The sequence below is a fragment of the Callionymus lyra genome, chromosome 8 (assembly GCF_982586985.1).
Source record: "Callionymus lyra chromosome 8, fCalLyr1.hap1.1, whole genome shotgun sequence".
In the NCBI taxonomy this organism is placed as follows: Eukaryota; Metazoa; Chordata; class Actinopteri; order Syngnathiformes; family Callionymidae; genus Callionymus; species Callionymus lyra.
In genome coordinates this window covers 7797175-7821774 of record NC_141825.1, presented here as the reverse complement: position 1 = coordinate 7821774, position 24600 = coordinate 7797175, and the positions used below count along the sequence as shown (strand labels likewise).

The 24600-nt window shown below is 35.6% G+C and overlaps 1 protein-coding gene across 1 annotated transcript; it reads left to right on the top strand.

The window, feature by feature from the left end:
- The first annotated feature begins 1482 nt into the window (after window positions 1-1482).
- Window positions 1483-23355, top strand: LOC148073528 (transmembrane and coiled-coil domain protein 3-like). Its single transcript, XM_087797980.1, has 5 exons — window positions 1483-1622; window positions 15467-16097; window positions 17617-17923; window positions 20271-20406; window positions 21788-23355. Exons 1-5 carry the CDS (start codon window positions 1551-1553, stop codon window positions 22103-22105), a joined length of 1464 nt encoding a protein of 487 aa, XP_087654106.1. The 5' UTR covers window positions 1483-1550; the 3' UTR covers window positions 22106-23355.
- Window positions 23356-24600: the final 1245 nt, after the last annotated feature.

Sequence of the window (24600 nt, the reverse complement as noted above, 5' to 3'; positions counted from 1 at the left end):
TTGATGTTTTTGTTTGTCTTTCAATCACAGGTTGTTCTTTTTTTGTGTGAAGACCGAATGTCTCGACACACGTTACTCAACCACGTTGTGTATCACACGATGGTTGAAGGATGGAGTCCTGACGGTCGGTGAGCAAGGCATTATGGGAAACACAATCAGGAAGAGGCGACACGCGGTTCGAGAGAAAAACGCTGACACGACTCACGAGACCAAGAAGTTTGATGATGAAGAAGAAGAATTACGATGTAATGAGTCTCAATAATATACATTTTAACATTGAGCCGCTTCTTTAATCACTTTTATTTATACTTGAAATAATGTCCTGAGAAAAGTCACTTTAAAAAAGCCACTCATTTCATATTTAAAAATAGTTTCATAAGATGATTCTGAATGTGATTAAATCACTTTTAGCAAATTATTTTTATATAGTTTTTTAGCTTTTTTTGTGCAATAAAATATTATTATTCTATCGTCCTGCAATACACATGAGTTTGTTTCATTGATTTAAATTTAACAAATATTGTTTTCTTCTCCTATAAAACTTTAAATACAGTATTTGCACTTAGAAACATATGCTTTATAGTATTATGTTATATCTTTTCTGAGAAATAACTTGTATTATTTTCTTTTTTACAAATAAAACTTAAACCTAATAAATTGTTGTTTGGATGAATTAATAACGTGATCAAAATTATTATTTTATTTTTTATTGCACTTATATTTTAATATAAGTATTTTAAAAATCTGTTATTTAGACTTAAACAAACATATCAATATGATTAAATCATGAAAAAATGGACCTTCTCTGATCAAGAACTTCTTTGCTCTTCGATATTTCAAGCCTTTTAACAAAACTTTTAGCATTGTAGCCGCTAAAGCTAACTATCTTTGACCGATAATTATAAATGGGATAAAAATAATTTAAGAACATGTTTAGTTTATAATTGAATATTTTTTAAATAAAAAAACCCAATGCTCTGAGATTTTTTTATTTTAGTTTTTTACTATTATATCTTAAAAAATGTATGCTAATGGTTAGCATTAGCTGTGCACAAAACGCTAGTAGCATGGCTAAAGCTAACTCATTTTTAGAATAATTAATTAGAAACTTAAGGAATATGGAATATACATTTCTCAATATATATTTATATATATATATTTAAGGTACTTTATTTTATTGTATTTTAATACACATTCAAAATTGATTTCAATTTAAAAAAAATGCTGTTAATTAATTAATGGAACCAGGAAGCTGCTATAAAAACACTGAAGAATAATACAATTAATTCTATGGAAGAGAGTTTTTAATACTGCGGGACTTTTTATTAAATAAATAAATAAAAGTGTTTCTCGAGGATCGATAATATGGCGGCGGTGAAAGAGTTAACTCGCTCCGAGGGGGCGGAGCTTCAGTTCACGGCTCTTGTGTTCGAGCAGAGTTTCTGGGAGACACCAGCAGAAACAACATGGGTTCTAGACCAGCTCAGCCCGGCGGACTGGACCAGCACTGAAGCACCATCGTGTCGGAACCAGAACCGGGGACCAGGTCCATGATTATGCCCAGCGCCACCGTGTCCGTGAGGAGCCTGTCCGAGGTGGAGAAATACCTCAGCAGCCGGATGGTCAGTTCTTCTTCTTCTTCTCTTTCTTCTTCTTCTTCTTCTCTTCCTCCTCCTCTTCTTCTTCTTCTTCTTCTTCTTCTTCTTCTTCTCTTGTTCAGAGAAAAACAAAGACGTTCATCTTCTGACGTTTAAAGTTGAGCTTCACCAGAGAACAATAGAGAGATAAACGAGCCAGAATGAAACAGGTGTCTCTCACTGTACACACTATTGTACACACACACACACACACATCACACACACACACACACACACACACACACACATCACACAAACACACACACAAAACTACACTTCATTGATCTTCACTTTGGAAAACTCAGCATCAATAGTCACGTGATCGTGGACCTTCATTTACTACACAATGTATTTTCAATTGGTTTGACGAGTCCGTTTAAATAATAGTTTTTACTCGTGTATTTAGGTTTAATCTGGCAAAAAATGCATATTAAATATTAGTCCCGAGTACTGTTGGTCTTGAGTACTGTCTGCTACACGCGCACACACACGCACACATTTTATAATATTTATCAAAGTAGTATGACATTTTATTTTAATGAATAGAAAATATAGCATATTCATAGTGTGTATAAGTCTTTGTATCATCTTGTTCCTTCTCTTTATTTCTTTTTGTTCTTGTTCTTATTTTATTTTGAAAAATTGCTGTTTTTGCTGTGGATAATTTGGGAAAAAAAAACAATTTCCCGAAAGAGACCTCCGAGGGATCAATAAAGTTCTACCTACCTACCTAAGAATAGTATAAAATAAGATAAAATTAACTAATTTTAATGAAGTTTTAATACAGATAAATTCCTCTTCCTGCTTAAATCTCCCTGTGTGTGAATAATAACCCTGAAATGATTCGCTGAGATGAATCCAGTGGTTCCGATTCGTCCACGTGAAGCGAGAGACACATGTGTAATGAGATCATTCGCTGTCAAAGGTTTGTGGAGCTCAGATAAACAGCTGATTGTGCGTCTGCTCGAGGTGATAAAGCGCATCATGTGACTCTCAGAAAAACTGCTCGAAACACCACCAACAAAACCCCTTATTTTTCTATGTAATATTCATGTGACGAAGCTGCCGAGCGAGTGGTTCGGTGAAGGTTTCTGCGGCCGCGTTGAGAGCAGACGATACACTCGACAAGAAAAAGGGTTTTTATAAAAAACACAAGAAGCTTTTTTCTTTACTCAAATTTTCCTTCAAGGAAGTTCCTTTACACGCTTGAATCAATTGAATCAACGTGACTGCTGAAGAACTGAGAGAGTGCGTACCTCCCCCAAGGAGCTCATTGTACAACAAAAAGAAAGTACCTTAAAATACCCAAAGACTGGCATGACTCGACTGTCAGTAACGTTCGCGTTGCTTGAGATTCCACTGCTGTACTAATGTCGCCTAGCAACCATGAAATAGTGTCGACTGATCTGTTTTTTTTGTGTTAAATTTCAGGAAATAGGAGTTGCATACAATATGAGAAAACCTTCAAAACTAAACTAGATCCAGATGAATCTGTTTCTTGTTACATTATCAAAAATGTATCAAAACTCAAACTTCACTCATGTTCTACTCTCATGTCGACTGAATTACAGAGTAATCTGTTGTTTTTAGAGTTATAGACAAAAATGTCTGTTCGTTTTAAAGTAGCAACTTGAGCTCAGTTATCTTCGTCTTCATCTTCCTCCAAAAAGACACTTAAAAACCAATCCAAATACCTCCATAAGTAACGTGCCTCTTGGATTGAAGCCTCGACACAAGAAGAATTGTTATGAAAAGATTAAATAAATCTATATTTTACGCTCCTTTGTGGCTGACATTGAAAGACTAACAAGGCTTAAAACCAGAAGTATTTCGAAAGGACTCGGTCAAAGAACAGATTACTCTGAAAATAATCCAAACAAGCCTGTTTGCTTGTTTTGGTCGAACTAACTCTTTAAAGTTATTTCGCTAACTGATAGATACGGGCTAATGAACGTCAAACAATACACTTAACTACCTGGTCAGTGGTTATAAACAGTGCAAAACTGGAAGTTGTAGCAGGTCAACGTCAACACAATGTTATGATTCACTCAAAACACAGGACGGCTATTTATTATCTAGTAACATCTAGTGGCGATATTCGGGTCATGAAATGAAAATATCAATAGACTTTAATATCGCGACGTTGTTCAACATTCACTGGATTTCGCTTGTACGTATTACTTCTATGAAATACAAATACAAATACTCTGAATTTATTAATCTGATGTTAAGCATTCAGTTTTCAGTTTTCCTGCAATTAAATGTTGTTAATCCTACAGTATATACATCGTATCGTTGCCCCTGTATCGTGAAACACATCGTGTCTCTTGACAATACACACACTTACAGTTTATTAAACATGTCGAGCTTTAATGAAGATTATTTAAAACGTAAAGAAACGATTGTTCGATGTGATCCGAGTGTCTTGATTATTCCGAGTGTGTAGAAAGTTTCTACTCGTCTATCTTAATTGAAACCTCTTCAATAGCCGCGAGGACCTCTGGGGGACGGCAGATGCCGAGCGTGTTGATGGGTTATTGATTGATTCTGGAGTCCTGCCATGTCCATGAGATAATACTGACTACACCCACCCCTCTCCGGAGGATTACTCCTTCAGGAAAACTGAACACTCGGAGACGTTAGGAATCTCTGGAAAGCATTCCAGATGAAGTCCAGCCGTGGGGAACTCGAGCCAGATGTTTGGTTAGCAACAGTGACGATCAATATTGTTTCTGTGGATTCTTTTTTTTCCTCCTGTTACTCCGACAAGTATGAGGGAGTTTGTATCTGAGGGATCCGCTGGAGGGAATACCAATAACCAGCCAAGACCCGGTCCCCTCGCTGGTTCTGTTCTGGTCTGAACGGAGGGTTTTGTTCCGTCCGGGCGAGTGTGCCAGCGCCGGCTGTGACTCAAACATTTGATCCTGAAATCTGTCCTTGGAATAACGTTTCTTCTTTTCTTCACTGCTTCTTTAACATCTTCTTCTGAGCAGAACTTCGTATGAGTTTGTTTACTTGAAGGAAGTGAATGAACGAACAAGTGGAACAAAGCGAAGATGACACTCGTTTGAATCCAATTAATTAATTAAATGTGTGATATTTGCAACAATTATGATGATAATGAAACAATTATGATAATGATTCATTTATAATGATATGAACTGAATGTTATTTGTATTTTTATAATGATTGATCTTCTCAGTCCATTCTTGGTTAATGATTATTAATTGTAAGAAAAATAAATCTTATTGTAATATTTAATTGAAGATGGATAGATAGATGGATGGATATATACTGTATATATGGAGAGATAGATAGATAGATGGATATATATAGATGGATGATAGATGGATGGATGGATGGACAGATATAGATAGGTGGATGGATGGATATATATGGATGAATGGATATACATGTATATATATAGATGGATGGATGGATGGATATACAGTATATGGAGATAGATAGATGGATAATGGATGGATAGATGGATGGACTGGCAGATGTAGATGGATAATGGATGGAAAGATAGATACATGGATGGATGGATATATATACTTTATATAAAGATAGATGATGGATGGATGGATATATATAAAGATAGATGGATGGATATATAGATGGATATATGGATAGATTTATAGATGGATTGATAGATATATGGATGGATGGATGGATATATAGATGGATAGAGATATGGATGGATGGATGAATGGATGGATGGATAGATATATGGATGGATATTTAGATGGATGAATATATGGATGGATGGACAGATATATTTTTTGATCCCCAGAGCAGAAATTCTTTTGTCCAGCAGCAATAATGAATCCATCCAAAGAAACATCCATAAATACATGTAAAACAATGTTTTACCAGAAATTAAAAATAAACATGAAAAGAAACTAATCATATTTCTCACGACGGTTTCAATAGTTTCACAGCGTCTTTGTTATAAATCCAGTATTGATCAACTAGTCTTGAGGGACAATGAGGGGAATTCAACTCACAGAACTGGTTCAAAGCAGTTTCACTATCTTCTCGTTTGCAAATGTAAATAGTTTTAACGTGACCCTCGAGCAGAACCGCTGTTCAAGTTTGTAACACTGTTGAAGTAGAAAATATACAGTGACTTGCTTTTTGATTGTATTTCTCAAGTATTTTTTAGATCTCACGTTACTTTATTGAGTCTCCAGAGGGATTAATAAAGTCAATCTAATCTAATTTGTACCAACGGCTGTATCAGGATCTTCAAAATATTCAAAGTACATTTTTGCATTTTTAACAGTGTTTTTTTTTTCTTAAACTGTGATTCTGGCTAAAGTGCATCCATGACACAAATGTTTTAAAATGGAGATAAAAACTTGTTTTCTCTAATACAGTCTTAGTTAAACTGTGTCTTGAGATGACTTTGTTATTTATTGAAACTTTGATAACATTAAATTAAATAGACCTTGAACAGCTGTATTTGTCTCAAATGGCCAATTTTGTCAGTTTTGAGTTTTACATCCTGTTATAAAATGATTGTTAAGACTTTAAATGTGTAGACTTTGTTAATAACGTTTCAAAATTTGATGTATAAATAAAAACAATTAAAAATAAAATAAATATAGCTCCTTTGGATCACCTAATCCTCCACACAAACAGACACAAAACACTTAAAGGAAAATGGCAAATAAATAACAAAGCTGTAGGATGATAAAACTATAATAAACAAGTACTTTTTATACTCATTTTCGATACTTATTTATTTGCATTTATTTTGAAAATGCTGTTGGGGAAAGATGGAATGAAGTCCGGTCCACATGTACACAGTAATACAGTTTTAAGATATAAATCTGAACAAACGAATCTATATATTTATAATGATGTTTATACTGTACGGACATGATTATACTGTGTGTGTGTATATATATATATATATATATATATATATATATATATATATATATATATATATATATATTCCTAAGAACAATCTGTTGTTGAGTCATTGGTGTTTGTTACACACTAAAAAAAACACCTTCATTTATCATTTTTATTTTTAAAGATAAATTAAGAAGTTGGGAGGACGTTACTGGTCCCTCGTTGATCCAGATAAAGATCTCGGGGCCAAGAATCAGGAGAAACAAGGTCTGAGTTTCTGTTGGTCTCCTCCCTCCGTCCGTCCTCTCCTCCTTGTGCACACAACTGACATGTCTAGAGTTCTTCCTGGTGTAGACGGAGGCTGGTACAGATGGATCCAGGCCTGATGCTGTCGGGTCAGATGCTATTAAGTGGGTCGTGGTGTTGGACAGACGCTGCTATGTAGGCCAGTGTCGGGGGGGTCGGGCTGGTTGGGGGCTCCAGCAGGGGTGAGGTGTGCTGGAGGCCCCTGGAGGGCTATGTAACATCTCACAGATCCTGTCAGGGGAGACGTTTTTGTGTGTCTTCACTTTGATCTCTCTAGCAGGACGAACACGTCTTTGCAGGAGATGGAATCAAACAGGATAATCTAGTTTATTTCAATAACTTTTCTGTTTATTTTCGCATTATTAACAAGTTGTCAGCACATCTCGATGGTAGAAAAGTTATATCAAATGCAAAAAAAAAAAGGGATGGAATTATGTCAATACATGAAATGTAGGTCAATATTTAGTGTGGTTAAAAACGCACAATAAGCAGCTTTATTGGTCGACTTGTTTTGGATAAAAGGGACATATTTGTCTAAAAAGAAATTTCTCTCTGAGTGCACAACAAGAAGAAGCTTCTAAAAACTGGACTGACAGGAAATTGCTCCTGTAATTATGGAACGACATCAGCACTGAGTTACAGAATCTTGTGAGTCATTTTGTTTACCGACACTGTTTCTAAATGGAAACGGTGGGAACAGTAGTAAATATTCATGTACAAGATGTTCTTGATGGGATTAAAACTTTTTTTAATCCGACCACCTGTGGCCACGTCACAAAGACGGAACAAATCCCATCAATATCTGGACGAGTTCATACGTCAGAATGACGGGCGTCAATCATCTGCTCATCTTCAATATTATCCTCGAATCTTTTTTTTCTTTGTCAATTTTATTCTTTTTTTTGTCTTTTTCTCCAATGAAATGAGTGACTTTACAATCCACTGAATTAAAATGTATTTTTCATCCAAAAGGATGAATCAAATTTATGACAAGAGCAGCAACAGAATGACTAAGCTTGAATAAATTATAATAATATTTGGCATTTTAGCGTAATTTTTCTGGTCCTTCAAACTAATATAATTTTTTTTTTTTAAATATTAAATATATTTTTTATGTGATATAATTTAAAGAAATATATGACGAAAAGTGAAATATAATTAAAATGTATTATTATTATTATTAAAAAAAACAAACAATAATATATTCATTTTGCGTAATTTTTCTGGTCCTCCAAACTAATATAATAATTAATTTTTAATATTAAATATATTTCGCATTTGATATGATTTGAAAAATATACGACGAAAATTGAAATATTAATAGAATGTAATATTTTTATTATTATTAAAAAAGAAAACAATAAAAAATACATTTTGCGTAATTTTTCTGTTCCTTCAAACTAATATAATGTTTAATTTTTAATATTAAATATATTTTTTATGTGATATGATTTGAAAAATACATGATGAAAAGTGAAATATAAATAAAATGTATTATTATTATTATTATTAATAAAGAATTAGTAAATTAGTAAATAAGTAAAAGTATACATTTTGCGTATTTTTTTAATGCAATGGATTTAATTCAAAGTATCTTTGTTTTTGTAAATAGTTTTCCCTTTGTTATCTCCCTCCATCATACCGACTTTATTTTCTATTGTCCCTTTTTTTTTCTTCCCTTTATCTTGTCATCAAGTTCATCATGTGGCCCCTGAGAAATGTAATGGCCCTGTTAATGGACTGAATAATGTAGTGAGAGACTCATGGATAAGAGCTTCTATATGTCAAGTGAACATCCCAGAGGGAGCAACAATATTAACCCTCAGGTGCTTCAGTATTTTACATACTGTACGTGTTAGTAATAACTTTTCTATGGACCTTCAGTAACCGAGTTCATTAAGAGCTTCTTCTTTTTCACTTCCCTTCACTGTTCCGTCAGCTTGAAGTTTCTCAACTTATTCCACTTCATTATTTCATCCCCACAGACCATTTTAATCCTCACCCGGACTCACCCGGTCTCACCCTCCGCCCCGCAGGAATGCCGGGGCAGCAGAGGGGAAGTAGGGCAGTTCTGTGAAGAGGTTTTCATCGGCGTGGATCTAATTCATTTAGCGGAGCCGCTCGGCCGGAGAGAGACCCTCGAACGGTTCCAGCAGTTCTTCGGCATGAGTCGCCCATTAAATAGAAATATTTCCCTGTTATTGAAACTTTGGCCTCACGGGGGGGCGGAGGACATCTGGGTCGTGTTATGGACTCGCTTCAGCTGCGCGGGAGTCCTGTTGTTTCTATGGAAGGATCTCAGAGTCGTCGGGTTATTGAATGATTCCATTTGACATTTAAAATGTTATGACTTTGAAACGTCTTATTCATTTCTGAAGAACCCTTTTGTTATCCCGGGGTCATTGTGACCCGAAGCGAAACATTAAACAACGTGGTATTCCTTGTGTTGTCTCTGGGTCAAAGGTCAACCACCTCCCTGGCTTCCATAAATACATATGCAGTGGTGGAGGTGGTTGACCTTTGACCCCCAGATAACACAAGGATAAGAATTGAATGAAGTAATTTCCATATTAAAAGGTTGAATTAGTTTTTTTGAATAGTTTAATTTTAAAAATTAAATATTATATTAAATATTTTCAGAATTTTTTTAATTTTTTTTACACATATAGTTTAATATTCATATTCCAATGATCCAAAAATAAAAGTTCGAAATTCTAAATATTTTTATTCATAGTCTTTTGAATTCAATTTAAAAATGTTAACATATAATGGTGTCACCAGACAGTACTAATAGGGTACCGTGCTACTTGATCGAACTTTCAGCCAATCACTTGCAAAGTTCAGACGATCATGTGACGATGTACAGTGGAAGCTCTGGCGCGTCAATTCAAGATGGCGGATTCCAAAGCAACAATATCGTCTGGGGTCACTATTATAGCAACATTTTTATATTGAATTTAAAAGACTAAAAATCGAAAAATGTTTAATTTAGGAAATGTATTTTCTATTTTTTGGAATTACAATATAAAACTCTATGTGTAACAAAAAAAAAAAAAAAAAAAATAGAATGTGTTTGATGTTTAAATTTCAACTATTAAAAAAAAACAGCCTTTCCATTATTGAATTTTATTATCCCAAAAAATTCGATGTTTAAAAGAAACAACGTATTATAAAAAAGTGTGTAATTTTACATTCATTCAATGTCCTGATGACACTGATATACTCCGGCGATGTTGTTGTTTATTACTGATAATAATAAAGCAGACGCGATCAGTCGATCAGGAGAGAGATGAACACGGAGCAGAGTCGAGCTCCAGGATGAACGAGCGCCGCAGAAATAGTACGAGGACTGTCTGGACGAACAAGGCGACTCTTTGTCTCTGAGAAGACTGAGTAATGTGAGCAACCTACACACCAGCCTGTCGTGCACTTCCTACTGCAGCTCTTTTGTTGCACAAACTGGTCTGACGAGCAGCTGACGTCTGCTCCGACGGGAGATTCAAGTGTGTACAAGTGTGTCCGTGCTTCCATGTGCAGCTGCTGATCATGACGAAGCTCGGTGTTTTTTTATCGGATGCCAGGCGATACACACAAACATGGACCCAGTCGCTCGACCTCGGCGACACCTGACTGACGTGCAGCAGGTAGTTTCGGTGGCTGTGGAGAAACCAGATCCTGTGGTTGGTTACTCACAGCTCTCGGTTACTTCAGGCTCTCGGAACCAGTCGAGCGGGTCACGTGACTGTCAACTGTAATTATAAACAGCACGTGTCGGATTATTGTCAAATATTTAACGCGGGGATCATCTCGAAGTACTGCCTCGCAACGACAACGATCTAAATTTAGAAAGTTACTCAAATGCACATTAAGTTTTTTATATTTATTTACGACACAAGTTTTCGTCTCTCTGCCGTTATCTCTTCCGATCACATGACCACAACGAGCCAATCAAGTTGTTTGTTTAGTTTTGAGATTTGTGAGAAGTAAACAGTTGTTTTTGTCAATGGTTGGATCAGATCATTGAAGCTGCCTTCAAAAAATACATCTCAGATGTTCTGAAATACTGGCTTGAATAAAAATACATATTTCTAAACACTGATCTTAACCACATGTAACACGTAACTTTTTTAAAACTTGAAATATGCAATGGTAGAAAATTTATTTGTGAAGCAGAAAATGACAATATTATTGATTATATGTTATTACGTTTATGCAGTGTTTTGATCAGTTCACTAAACAGCTTCGGGTGTTGAATATTTTAGTAACACAGTAATCAAATGAAAATGTAATGAATTAATGCAGTATTCAGATATTTACACATGGCTAAAAACTAATACAACCACCAAAAATGATTTAACTTAACTAATAAATTACCAACTGGTTTCCTATTATTAGCATTAGAAATATATGTAAACAAGGAACTACCTTCAATTCATCTTGTTTTTTATTTGTGTCATTATCACCATGTATCTTTAATGAGTTTACTTAACGACTCTAATTTAACAAATCTTCGAGGCAGAAACTAATCATTCTGTTATGATTTTACATAAAAGTAAATAAACGTACATGCTGCTAAATTTCTATTAAACAATACATTATTGCTTTAACTTTTCTTTTTGTTCAGTGAAACAAATGGAAAAGAAAGAATATAGAAATTAACACGTATTTTTGTTTAAGAACAGACTACATACAGACGTAAAATGAGGAAATGAAATATGTAACATGTAATATATGCAATTGGTGAAAGAATTGACCTCAAATTTGACCTCTAAATGAAGTGCTTTTTTTCAAATTTTAAAAAACCCTTTTTTTTTAAAAAGAATACTTATTTTTTTGGATTATAAAAAAAAGTCCTCCAGCTCTGTCCATCAAAACAAGTGAACGATAGAAAGCCACACAGATATAATGCATGTTTTTTTATTTGAAAAAGTAGTTAAAGTGCATTGATTTTTACTTATCTGCTGTCCATAATTCTGACTTGACAAACTCTTGCGTACTAGAGTTGTTTACTAACTTTCTGTAGTAAAATCTCTCTGTCCTAATCTGAGCAGGGTCGCCCTGGATTGACAATACCAGGATTATGTGGATCTGAATGTCTGCTGTAATCTCTGCATATGTTTTGCTAACGTGTCGGCAGAAGTTGTCATTGTTCCACCAAGTGGGTCATGTGTCTGAGCGTGGTCGACTCTCATTGTCGAGTGCAAACATGGGCGATGTGGTAATGCTAAGCGGGATTTGAACCCCTTAAGTCTGGGACGTGTTTGTGTTGCTGAGGCCAGTGTTGTCGAGGATTAGCGAGGCTTTGTCGTACAGTCGGAGACGTCGCCACCCTTCGTCCTTGCTTTATCTTCGGAGCACTCTTGTCGATGGTCTTCGCTCGGTTTCAACACCTCTGTACTTCTTCAAACATGCTGAACTTTTGATCCGCGTGTCGGTGCGACGCTGACATGAGGGGAAACGTAAAGTGACTCAGTGAGATTTGACCAAGAAAAGCTTTTTTTTCCACATAGAAATAAGGAAGTCAGTTCAGCATAAGATCTCATGACTCGCTCGACAATCAAAAAATTCTGCCGACACCATCGCACAGGAATGTGAAGAATGCGACACACAAAAGTGATACTTTTATGAGCGGACCGTTCGTCGACAGAACCAATGTGTTGATAAAGTTACGGAGAAGTTGTGCCTGTTTAAAGCAGAAATATGACTTGGTGAAGCAGCTGCTTCAACTTCCTTCCTTCTTACCTTTTCCTGTCATGAAACTTCTTGCATTAGGCCAATATTGTGTAACTGTTTACTTATATTGTGTAACACTTTCCACTAGTTTGGTGACGTCTTATCATCATGGCTTAAAAGATGCTTGAAAAGTGGTAAATGTTCTGAGAAATATATATATTTTATTCTTCTCAAGTCGTTTTACCCATTTACCCAAGTATTGTATTTTTCTTGAATGGGCAGCAGGGGGGGCTAGTGGTTAGTGGGGGTGTGTATTGGCAAGAATCTGGCAAACGATACGATATGTTGCGATATATATTGAAGTCGTAAATGCTTTCATTCGTTTTGAAACCAAAATTTATATATATATATAAAGCGGCTGGAGTCATTGTATCCTTTCGTCCTCAGTCATTGCCGGACTCTCCCAGGATTTCATTCTTCCTTTTGCTGCCATCTAGAGGTCCAAAGTTTAATTAGATCACAAAAAACCTGTTGCGAATATTTCATTTCTACCGCTGATTCCCTCATCCCAGCTACTTGGGGCGAGAGGCGAGGGACACCATGAACAAATCTCCAGTCTGTTGCAGAACACAGAGAAACACACACAACTACTGACACTTTCAAGTTCTTTATAAACTTCTGTATGTTTTTGAACTGTGGGAAGAAACCGGAGTACCTAGAGTAAACCCAAGCAAACATGAGAACTTAAAAACTCCACAAAGAAAAACCTGAAAGTACATGTTTCAGTATTTAAATGTACTTCACTTTACATTGTAGTCAAAAAAAACCTGGAATCATTTGGACATTTTCTTTATCCATTATGTGTTATTTTAACAGACTTGATATTAATAAAAAAATAAAAATAAATCATGTAAAATGTTGAAGGAACATGCCTGCTTGAGACCTTGTCTCCTGCAGGGGTTTGACTGACATCTCTTGTCACTATAAACAGCATTATCTTTGTGATAGTGAGAACATGTGAGTGTAACAGGCTGGTGTGTAAAGTACGAGAATCATTTTTAAAAATCACTTGTAAAATGGTGTTTTTTTGATGACTATGAATTGTGTGTTTGTCTATACTTGACCCCAGCCTGACTTTACAAAGCAAAATTGCTATGTTAAGTGATAAAAATTGTAAAAAACATCTCCATGATTGTCACAGGAATGAAGTCGATGTCAAGTCATGAAGTCAAGTTTAATCATTTACCAAGAGCTGAAATGCAAACGTTTGAACGGCGGCAGCAGGTGTTTATCAGTCGGCGTTTAAACAATCCAGTTAACTTTATCAAAACCTTCAATCACATCTGAGTCTGGACCAGGTGTGACTTGACCTCTGACCTACATCGGAGGATCTGCAGCCAACGTTCTTCCGTGTGTTGTCATCGGTAACTGGAGTGTGGAGATCCAAAAGATGCAGCCAATGAGAGCGTGACGTCGACGATCCAGTGGTTTCACTTTTGTTTGAGTGGATCATCAAATAACCGTCAATAAATGTTTACACCCGCGGAGGATTGAACGACGACCTATTGAAACACTTTCGAGTCATTATGACGCCATTATTGAGGGGCGTTTCCACTTTTGTGTGTCGTCTAAACGGAGATTCTCAGGAGATGAATTAATGTTGACACGAGTGGAAGTGACTCAGACAAAGAAGACAATAGTGGCAATATCAAATATCTCTCGGAATGTACGACTTTGTGAGTCACTAGCAAACCCATGCCAACGCTTCATTTTCAAAATCATTGGTTCCTAAAGATCATATTATCATTCATGTCTATTATTACTGTCTGAAAGAAATTGTTCTCTGAAGTAACTTTAGTCTGTGACGCTTGTTTAAGTCAATTTGATTCAAAAGATAAACCTTTTGATCTAGTAAATAGATACAAAAATAGACTTTATTATTCCCTCTGGAGAGGAAGTTTCGGTTTCCAGTTACCAGCTGAAGATGGAAGGCACAGAAAGTTTCATAAAAACAAAGCGCAAACAAAGAACAAAGGGGAAATTGAGTGAAACACTAACTATATGATTCAACCGTTTTTATGTGAAGGTCAGTTCATGACCCACATTCAACGTGTCTGGCAGGATCTTGCGTCATGACTCAGTTCAAGTTCAATTGCAACACAAAAATGAACAAACCGTGTGATATATTATATTTAGGTGTACATTTAAAAAATGTTGTGTTTTTTTTACACACTTGATTGAAATGAACTAAGATAGAAATAATATACAATGGAGTTATGTTGAATATCGAAAATAATGTTAAAAAAAACTGAAATATTAAAGTGTATCGATATATTTAAAAGGGGTGTGAGAAAATATTGATCATTATCGTTATCATTATATCATGATATTTATATTCCCGATACTGTTTTGCTATTCAATAGCACTGTATCGATATTTGAAGAAAAACCAACTATATTTGACGTTACGCGGTGACGCTGGTGAAGTAACCGTTGCTAACAACAGAGCTAACAGCAGCCGCTGCTAACAACAGCGCTAACAACAGCAAAGGTGTTGAGGATCAATCTTGCTAGAAGATTAACATCACTAACTTTATTAAACATCTAAAGAAGTATCATGACAAAGAATATGAACAGATCGACGAAAAAAAACGAAGAAGTTAACTTTGCTGTTCTGTAGAGACGATTCAGCTGATGCATGAAAGTCAACGATAACAAACATTCTTGTTGGTGTTAATTTTGACTTTATCATTAAATCTTTCTTATGCAATAAATAGAGAGTTTGTGTTTAATACTGGTTGAAAAAAGACTAAGCGGTGAGTGTGTGTGACGTCAACGCTAAATTTAAATTCCACAAACTTATTATTTAAAATCTTAAAAAACTTTTAAATTGTGTTAATTATAGATGAAATGATAAAAAAAAAGTTTATATATATATCTTTGAATTAAAATAAAATGTTGACTGTACTTGTGTCTCCTCGACAGGACCGGAGTACTGAGGGTCTGAATGTAGCTGCTTCGATGCGCCGCGGTTCCTCCGAGAACAACCTGGATCTGGACCTGACGGACGGGAGTCCTGGTTCAGTTCTGGGCTTGGAGGTCCAGCGCAGCCGCTCGTGCCTGGACAACCTGCAGCAGAAGATCCTGAAGGTGACGGAGCAGCTGAAGATCGAGCAGACGGCGCGAGACGAGAACGTGGCCGAGTACCTGAAGCTGGTGAACAGCGCCGACAAGCTGCAGGTGGGCCGCATCAAGCAGGTGTTCGAGAAGAAGAACCAGAAGTCGGCCCAGAACATCGCGTCCATGCAGAAGAAGCTGGAGCAGTATCACCGCAAGATGAAGGACAGTGAGGTCCCCACGCCGCCTCACTCCGGGAAGCACAGCACGATGCCCAGAGAGTCGCCGCGGGAGCTGCTGCGAGACATGACGGGCAGCGGGCGACACCCCACCATGGACAAGATCAAGACCATCGGACCCGGGGTGTCGCTCTCGCCGCCGTTCTTCTTCAGCAAGCCCAGAGAGTTCGCCAACCTCATCAGGAACAAGTTTGGCAGCGCAGACAACATCGCCAACCTCAAGACCAGCCTGGACTCTCCGCCCACCCTGCCTGCCGACGGTGAGTCACATGGTGACACTTTTGATGGTTAGAAACATGTTTTTATAACATGTGACAACAACTGTGTGTCCAGTTGAATATATTGATTTATTCACATTCTGTATGTATGTCAAACTAGAGTTGTCATGATGCTACATTTTCAATTCAATACAGATACACAGAGAAATATCTGATAATTATAATAACACAAAATCTTATAATTAATCATTTTAAATAATATTAAATATTTGTGATAAAAACATGTTACATTTGACAGAATATTTTATAAAATAATATTATATATTTATAGTAAAAACATGTTACATTAAACATAATATTTAATAAAATAGTATACATTTTTTTTTAATAATAAAACCTGTAACAATTAACAGAATATGTAATAAAATAATATTAAATATTTATAATAAAAACATGTTACAATTAAGTAAATATTTAATTAAATAATATTAAATATTTAAAGTAAAAACATGTTAACAGATTATTTAATAAAATAATATTAAATATTAATAATAAAAAACATATAACAATTAACATAATATTTAATAAAATAATATTAACCATTTGTAATGAAAACATATAACAATTAACATAATATTTAATAATTTTTTTTATTTATAATAGAACCTGTAACAATTAACTGAATATTGAATACAATAATGTTAAATATTTATAATAAAAAATGTTACAGTTAACAGAATATTTAATTAAATAATATTAAATATTTATAATAAAACATGTTACAATTAACAGAATATTTAATAAAATAATATTAAATATTTGTAATAAAAACATGTAACAATTAACAGAATATTTAATAAAATAATATTAAATATTTGTAATAAAAACATGTAACAATTAACAGAATATTTAATAAAATAATATTAAATATTTGTAATAAAAACATGTAAAAATTAACAGAATATTTAATAAAATAATATTTAATATTTCTAATAAAAACATGTTACAGATTCATCGAAAAGTTACCATGATCATGATGTCGATGTTTATGAATTCAACATTATCAACAACAAACACAATCTTAAAATATAGATTTATTACTCTGAAAATAATACAACATTAGTCGACATGAGAGTAGAAAATCATTTGAAAATGAAGTTTGAATTTCGTGCGAACTAACCCACAATTTAAGAAAACTAAGCTAACTAGCCTCTGTGTGTTGACCAAAAATATAGTTCAGAGCAATAATAGTGCGTTCGATAACGTAGGACAAATATCATTTAATGTAAAAAATATTTACAGAATAAAATAATGGAGGGGGTGGATTAAGGTTCATGTGAAATATTCAAAATATATTTAAATATAATCAAATAAAAATGGAAGATATGAGTAGAAAATATTCACTTAAAATAAGCTAAACGATTTGTATATAAACAGGTTTCTTTGTTGCTGTAAAACAAAAGAAAATACTCTTTTACATCATTGAAAGAAGCTTTAATGACGTCGTCCCTTTTATGTTGAGATATTGTGATAGTGATCGTCTCTGTTTGTGTCTTGTCAGCGTCGGCGAAGGGTCTCAGCAGCAGCACCTCTATGGTGGGCAAACCCAAGTACCCCAGCGACGACGAGTGCTCCTCGGGCAGCGCCTCCATCTCTGCGGAGAGTAACGGCCACCAGGGGGCGGAAGCGGTGAAAAGTGCTACCATGGACAGTCAAGAAGGAGAAGCTCAGAGCAAACTGTTGCTGGAGGAAGTGAAGGAACTGAAGGAAGCTCAGAGTCAACTGGAGGAGAGTCTGGAGGAGATCAAGGCTCAGTTCAAGAGGGAGTATGGAGTCGTCAGCCAGACGCTGCATGAGGAGAGATACAGGTATTAGTACACACATGTCTCGTACTAGTATTTATACACACATGTCTTGAACTAGTATTTATTACACACATGTCTTGAACTAGTATTTATTACACACATGTCTCGTACTAGTATTTATACAGACATGTCTCGTACTAGTATTTATACACACATGTCTCGTTCTAGTATTTATTAAACTCATGTCTTGTACCAGTATTTATTACACATATGTCTCCTACTAGTATTTATACACACATGTCTTGTACTAGTATTTATTATACACATGTCTCGTACTAATATTTAATACACACATGTCTCGTACTAGTATTTATACACACATGTCTCGTTCTAGTATTTATTAAACTCATGTCTTGTACTAGTATTTATTACACATATGTCTCGTACTAGTATTTATACACACATGTCTTGTACTAGTATTTAATACACACATGTCTCGTACTAGTATTTATTACACACATGTCTTGTACGAGTATTTATTACACACATGTCTTGAACTAGTATTTGTTACACACATGTCTCGTACTAGTATTTATTACACACATGTCTCGTACTAGTATTTATTGCACAAATGTATTGTACTAGTATTTATACACACACGTCTCATACTAATATTTATTACACACATGTCTTGTACGAGTATTTATTACACACATGTCTTGAACTAGTATTTGTTACACACATGTCTCGTACTAGTATTTATTACACACATGTCTCGTACTAATATTTATTACACACATGTCTTGTACTAGTATTTATTACACACATGTCTCGTACTAGTATTTATACACACATGTCTTGTACTAGTATTTATTACACACATGTCTGGTACTAGTATTTATTACACACATGACTAGTACTAGTGTTTGTACACACATGTCTTATACTAGTATTTATTACACACATGTCTTGTACTAGTATTTATTACACACATGTCTCGTACTAGTATTTATTGCACAAATGTCTTGTACTAGTATTTATACACACACGTCTCGTACTAATATTTATACACACATGTCTTGTACTAGTATTTATTACACACATGTCTCGTACTAGTATTTATACACACATGTCTTGTACTAGTATTTATTACACACATGTCTCGTTCTAGTATTTATTACACACATGTCTCGTACTAGTATTTATTACACACATGACTAGTACTAGTATTTATTGCACACATGTCTCGTACTAGTATTTATACACACATGTCTTGTACTAGTATTTATTACATACATGTCTCGTTCTAGTATTTATTACACACATGTCTTGTACTGGTATTTATTACACACGTCTTGTACTAATATTTATACACACATTTCTTGTACTAGTATTTATTACACACATGTCTAGTACTAGTATTTATACACACATGTCTTGTACTAGTATTTATTACACACATGTCTCGTTCTAGTATTTATTACACACATGTCTTGTACTGGTATTTATTACACACATGTCTTGTACTAGTATTTATTGCACACATGTCTCATACTAGTATTTATACACACATGTCTTGAACTAGTATTTGTTACACACATGTCTCGTACGAGTATTTATACACACATGTCTCGTACTAGTATTTATACACACATGTCTCGTACTGGTATTTATACACACATGTCTCGTACTGGTATTTATTACACACATGTCTCGTACTAGTATTTTAACACACATGTCTCGTACTAGTATTTTTACACACATGTCTCGTACTAGTATTTTTACACACATTTCACGTACTAGTATTTTTTACACACATGTCTCGTGCTAATATTTATTACACACGTCTCGTACTAGTATTTATTACACACATGTCTCGTACTAGTATTTATACACACGTCTTGTACTAGTATTTATTACACACATGTCTCGTACTAATATTTAATACACACATGTCTCGTACTAGTATTTATTACACACATGTCTTGTACGAGTATTTATTACACACATGTCTTGAACTAGTATTTGTTACACATGTCTCGTACTAGTGTTTTTTACACACATGACTAGTACTAGTGTTTGTACACACATGTCTTGTACTGGTATTTATTACACACATGTCTCGTACTAGTATTTATTACACACATGTCTCGTACTAGTATTTATTGCACAAATGTCTTGTACTAGTATTTATACACACACGTCTCGTACTAATATTTATACACACATGTCTTGTACTAGTATTTATTACACACATGTCTCGTTCTAGTATTTATTACACACATGTCTCGTACTAGTATTTATTACACACATGACTAGTACTAGTGTTTGTACACACATGTCTTGTACTAGTATTTATTACACACATTTATCGTACTAGTATTTAATCAAACAACTGTGCATCTTCAAGGTTCGAGCGTCTAGAAGATCAACTCAACGATCTGACTGATCTTCACCAGAATGAAATGATGAACCTGAAGCAGGAACTCGCCAGCATCGAGGAGAGAGTCGCGTACCAGGCGCATGAGAGGGCGCGAGACATTCAGGTGCGTCCTGTTACCATAGGTCATGTCACTGGAGTTGTGTCAGACCCGTGTGTGTCCTCATAAACCAATGAATTGAAGGAGCTTCTCAGGAGGCTCTGGAGTCGTGTCAGACCTGCGTGTGTCTTGATAAACCAGTGTATTGAAGGATCTTCTAAGGTTTCTCAGGAGGCTCTGGAGTCGTGTTAGACCCGTGTGTGTCCTGATAAACCAGTGTATTGAAGGAGCTTTTCTGGTTTCTTAGGAGGCACTTTAGTCGTGTTAGACCCGTGTGTGTCCTGATAAACCAGTGTATTGAAGGAGGTTCTCTGGTTCCTCAGGAGGCTCTGGAGTCGTGTCAGACCCGTGTGTGTCCTGATAAACCAGTGTATTGAAGGAGCTTCTCTGGTTCCTCGGGAGGCACTTGAGTCGTGTCAGACCCATGTGTGTCCTGATTAACCAGTGTATTTAAGGAGCTTCTCTGGTTCCTCAGGAGGTTCTGGAGTCGTGTCAGACCCGTGTGTGTCCTGATAAACCAGTGTATTGAAGGAGCTTCTCTGGTTTCTCAGTAGTATCTAGAGTTGTGTCAGACCCGTGTATGTCCTGATAAACTAGTGTATAGAAGGATCTTCTAAGGTTTCTCAGGAGGCTCTCGAGTCGTGTCAGACCTGTGTGTGTCCTGATAAACCAGTGTATTGAAGGAGCTTCTCTGGTTTGTCAGGAGGCTCTGGAGTCCTGTTAGACCCGTGCATGTCCTGATAAACCAGTGTATTGAAGGAGCTTCTCTGGTTCCTCAGGAGGCACTTAAGTCGAGTCAGACCCATGTGTGTCTTGATAAACCAGTGTATTGAAGGAGCTTCTAAGGTTTCTTAGGAGGCAATTAAGTCTTGTTAGACCCGTGTGTGTCCTGATAAACCAGTGTATTGAAGGAGCTTCTCTGGTTCCTCAGGAGGCACTTAAGTCGTGTCAGACCCATGTGTGTCTTGATAAACCAGTGTATTGAAGGAGCTTCTAAGGTTTCTCAGGAGTATCTGGAGTCGTGTCAGACCCGTGTGTGTCCTGATAAACCAGTGTATTGAAGGAGCTTCTCTGGTTCCTCAGGAGGCTCTGGAGTCGTGTCAGACCCATGTGTGTCCTGATAAACCAGTGTATTGAAGGAGCTTCTCTGGTTCCTCAGTAGTATCTGGAGTCGTTTCAGACCCGTGTGTGTCTTGATAAACCAGTGTATTGAAGGAGCTTCTCTGGTTCCTCAGGAGGCTCTGGAGTCGTGTCAGACCCATGTGTGTCCTGATAAACCAGTGTATTGAAGGAGCTTCTCTGGTTCCTCAGTAGTATCTGGAGTCGTTTCAGACCCGTGTGTGTCTTGATAAACCAGTGTATTGAAGGAGCTTCTCTGGTTCCTCAGGAGGCTCTGGAGTCGTGTCAGACCCGCGTGTCCAAGCTGGAGCTGCAGCAGCATCAGCAGCAGCAGACGGTGCAGCTGGAGAGCCGCGACGCCCGAGTGCTCTTGGGCAAGAGCATCAACGTCATGCTGGCCATCATCACCGTCATCCTGGTCTGCGTCTCCACCGCCGCCAAGTTCGCGGCACCGCTGCTCCGGAGCCGGCATCACGTGGCCGCCACCTTCCTGGGCGTCTTCTTCCTCACCGTCTTCTGGAAGAACTGGGACAGACTCCAGTCGGCCGTGGAGTCCTGGTGCCGGCCCGAGGACTTCCTTCTCTGACGGACCAGAGGCGATTGGTTGTACAATCGTCTGAAGGATCATTAGTTCTCCTAGTCCCACGGAATGAATCGTTTTATTAACTCTTCGATGATGCATTAAATCACCACTAAAACGTCGCGACAACTCTTGATCCACCTTTTTACTCGTGTCGAAGTCGGACCAAACTTCTCTTAAACCCTCAAGAAAACCAGTGTTGACTCATTTTCTACAAGATGAACTTTTATGTCTTGAAGACATTTGACTTTTCCAGCACCTTGTAGTCGATGAAATGTGAATTCAATGCACGGACGTTTCTTTAAACCCACTCCAGTCTTAATTAATATATGACTCAACATCTAATGTTGTTAGATCATCAACTTCCACTTCTTTTCTTTTCTCTTTTTTTTTCTTTCAAATTTAAGCGTACTCTTTATATTTTTCTTTTTTTTTTAACTTAATACAATTTTTTTTATTTTTTTTATTTTTTTTTATTTTGTATTTTTCATTTCAACGTTTAAATGTTTTTATTTTATTTTTTATTAATTAAACTTTATATTTTTCTTTATTTTTATTATTTCATTTTTTTATTTTCCGTTTCTTTTAAATTCAGACTTGATCAGTGCCTCGTACACAAAATAAAAAAACTGTTAAAGCTCTGAATTTAAACTTGTGAAACGTCCGTGTTGATCCAGAAAAAGCAGATTCAGGGAAAATCATATGTGAGGAAACAGGAAGTGTTTCTGCATGAGTTTATTTACTTCCGTCCTGAAAACACTTTGAAAGCCACAAACGCATCAATAACTTCTTTTTTTTTTAAATAGAATTGATGATACAATTCTTCTCTGTGATCATTTCCTGATGTTTAAAGTGCAATATTTCTCTGATCACCTGAAGAAGAAAAGTCAAAAGGAAACACGACTCGGAGGCTGAGAGTCAACGAAGACGTGTGATTGGTTTATTCTTTATTCTCGCCTCAGTCTTAAAAGATGTGACGACGAAACAACCGAACTGTGATTTGAGGCCTTTTGTTTTAGGAAAAACCTCTGTTTCTATGACACTGAAAACCTTCGAATTTAACTACAAATGTCATTTTTAAAACGTTTGTTTCTAGAAGATAAAAATGATTCACAACTTTCTGCCATAATTTTCTACTGACTTTATTTAACTTTTTTCTTGTTTAAACTTGTTTCTTCTTCTTCTTCTTCTCTTCATCGCTTGTCTCTTCATGTGCCTTTTGTCTTCTGTTAAATTAAAATTTTTGAATAAACTTCTTCCAAACACGATCAAAGTGGAGAGATTTTGTTTTCATTTTATTCCATTCAAATCCTGCAGGTCTAGTTACCACCACAAGGAGGCGTCAGCGCTACACTTTTCAAGACTCGCTTCATGAACTCGAGAAAACACTTAAATAATGTGATAATAATAAATAAATCTGAAGAAAATATAAGGATACAAATGCTAATGTTATAAATAATAATTCTATAAATTATTAATTAATTTTTAAAATTCAATACATTTTTCCTTTTAATCCACCTTAAAATTTAAAATATAATTTAAAATTCAAATTATTGTAGCAGATAAAGGATTAATATATAGAAAGAAAGTCGGTTCATAAATTAATTTATTGATTTTAAGCTCGAACAAATGCAGTTCTAGTTGTTTAAAGTGTATTTTAGACTTTGCCGGTTTAATGGGAAGCTAATGCTAATCTAACTCACTGCTAGCTATGCTAAAATACACCAAATATCAAGTCAAATATTGCGAAAATGTTGTCTATCAATAAATATTATAATATAAATACAATTGTAGAAAATAAAAAAACATATTGATTTAAAAAAGGGATTTAAGTGAATGCTAAGGTGAGGCTGAGATAGCGGAGAGCAACGTTTGCTAACTGATAGCAGTGATCAAACTAGCTTCTTGTGGTACCTGATTGAAGACATTTGTAGAAGATAGAAACAAAGGAATGGACAAAAAGAAGAATATTTGTTTATGTTTTTTTTTTATCTTTTCAAATACATTTATTAGAGGATAAAAACACAACTAATGACAAAATGAGGAACATTTTAATGCTTAGTTAAGGCTAAGCTAGCAGGGAACTAGGTTAGCTCACTGTTAGCAGTTAACAAATTGTGGTAATTCATTGAAATATGAAGACATTTGTAAAAGATAAAAACATAAGTAATGACAAAATAATTGAAGGTAATGCTAAGTTGAGGCTCAGCTAACAGTGCGCTACGTTAGCTCACTGCTACAGATTCCTTTTGGTACCTCAGTGAAAAACTAAGACATTTTTAGAAGATAGAAACACGAGTATTAACACGAGTACTTGCTAAGCTAAAGTTTATTTATTATGTTAAAGGTGTCTTTTTAAACTATGGGCACATTTGTAAAAGATAAAAAAACAATTAATGGCAAAATAATTCAAGGTTATGCTAAATTGAGGCTAAGCTAACAGTGCGCTATGTTAGCTTACTGCAAACAGTTATCAAACAGATTAATTTTGCTACCTCTGT

Coding starts and splice junctions, on each gene's coding strand:
- LOC148073528 (XM_087797980.1), top strand. CDS start 1,551: ATGATTATGCCCAGCGCCACCGTGTCCGTGAGGAGCCTGTCCGAGGTG. Junction 16,098..17,616: donor GCCCACCCTGCCTGCCGACG/GTGAGTCACATG, acceptor GTGTCTTGTCAG/CGTCGGCGAAGGGTCTCAGC. Junction 20,407..21,787: donor AGAGGGCGCGAGACATTCAG/GTGCGTCCTGTT, acceptor CTGGTTCCTCAG/GAGGCTCTGGAGTCGTGTCA.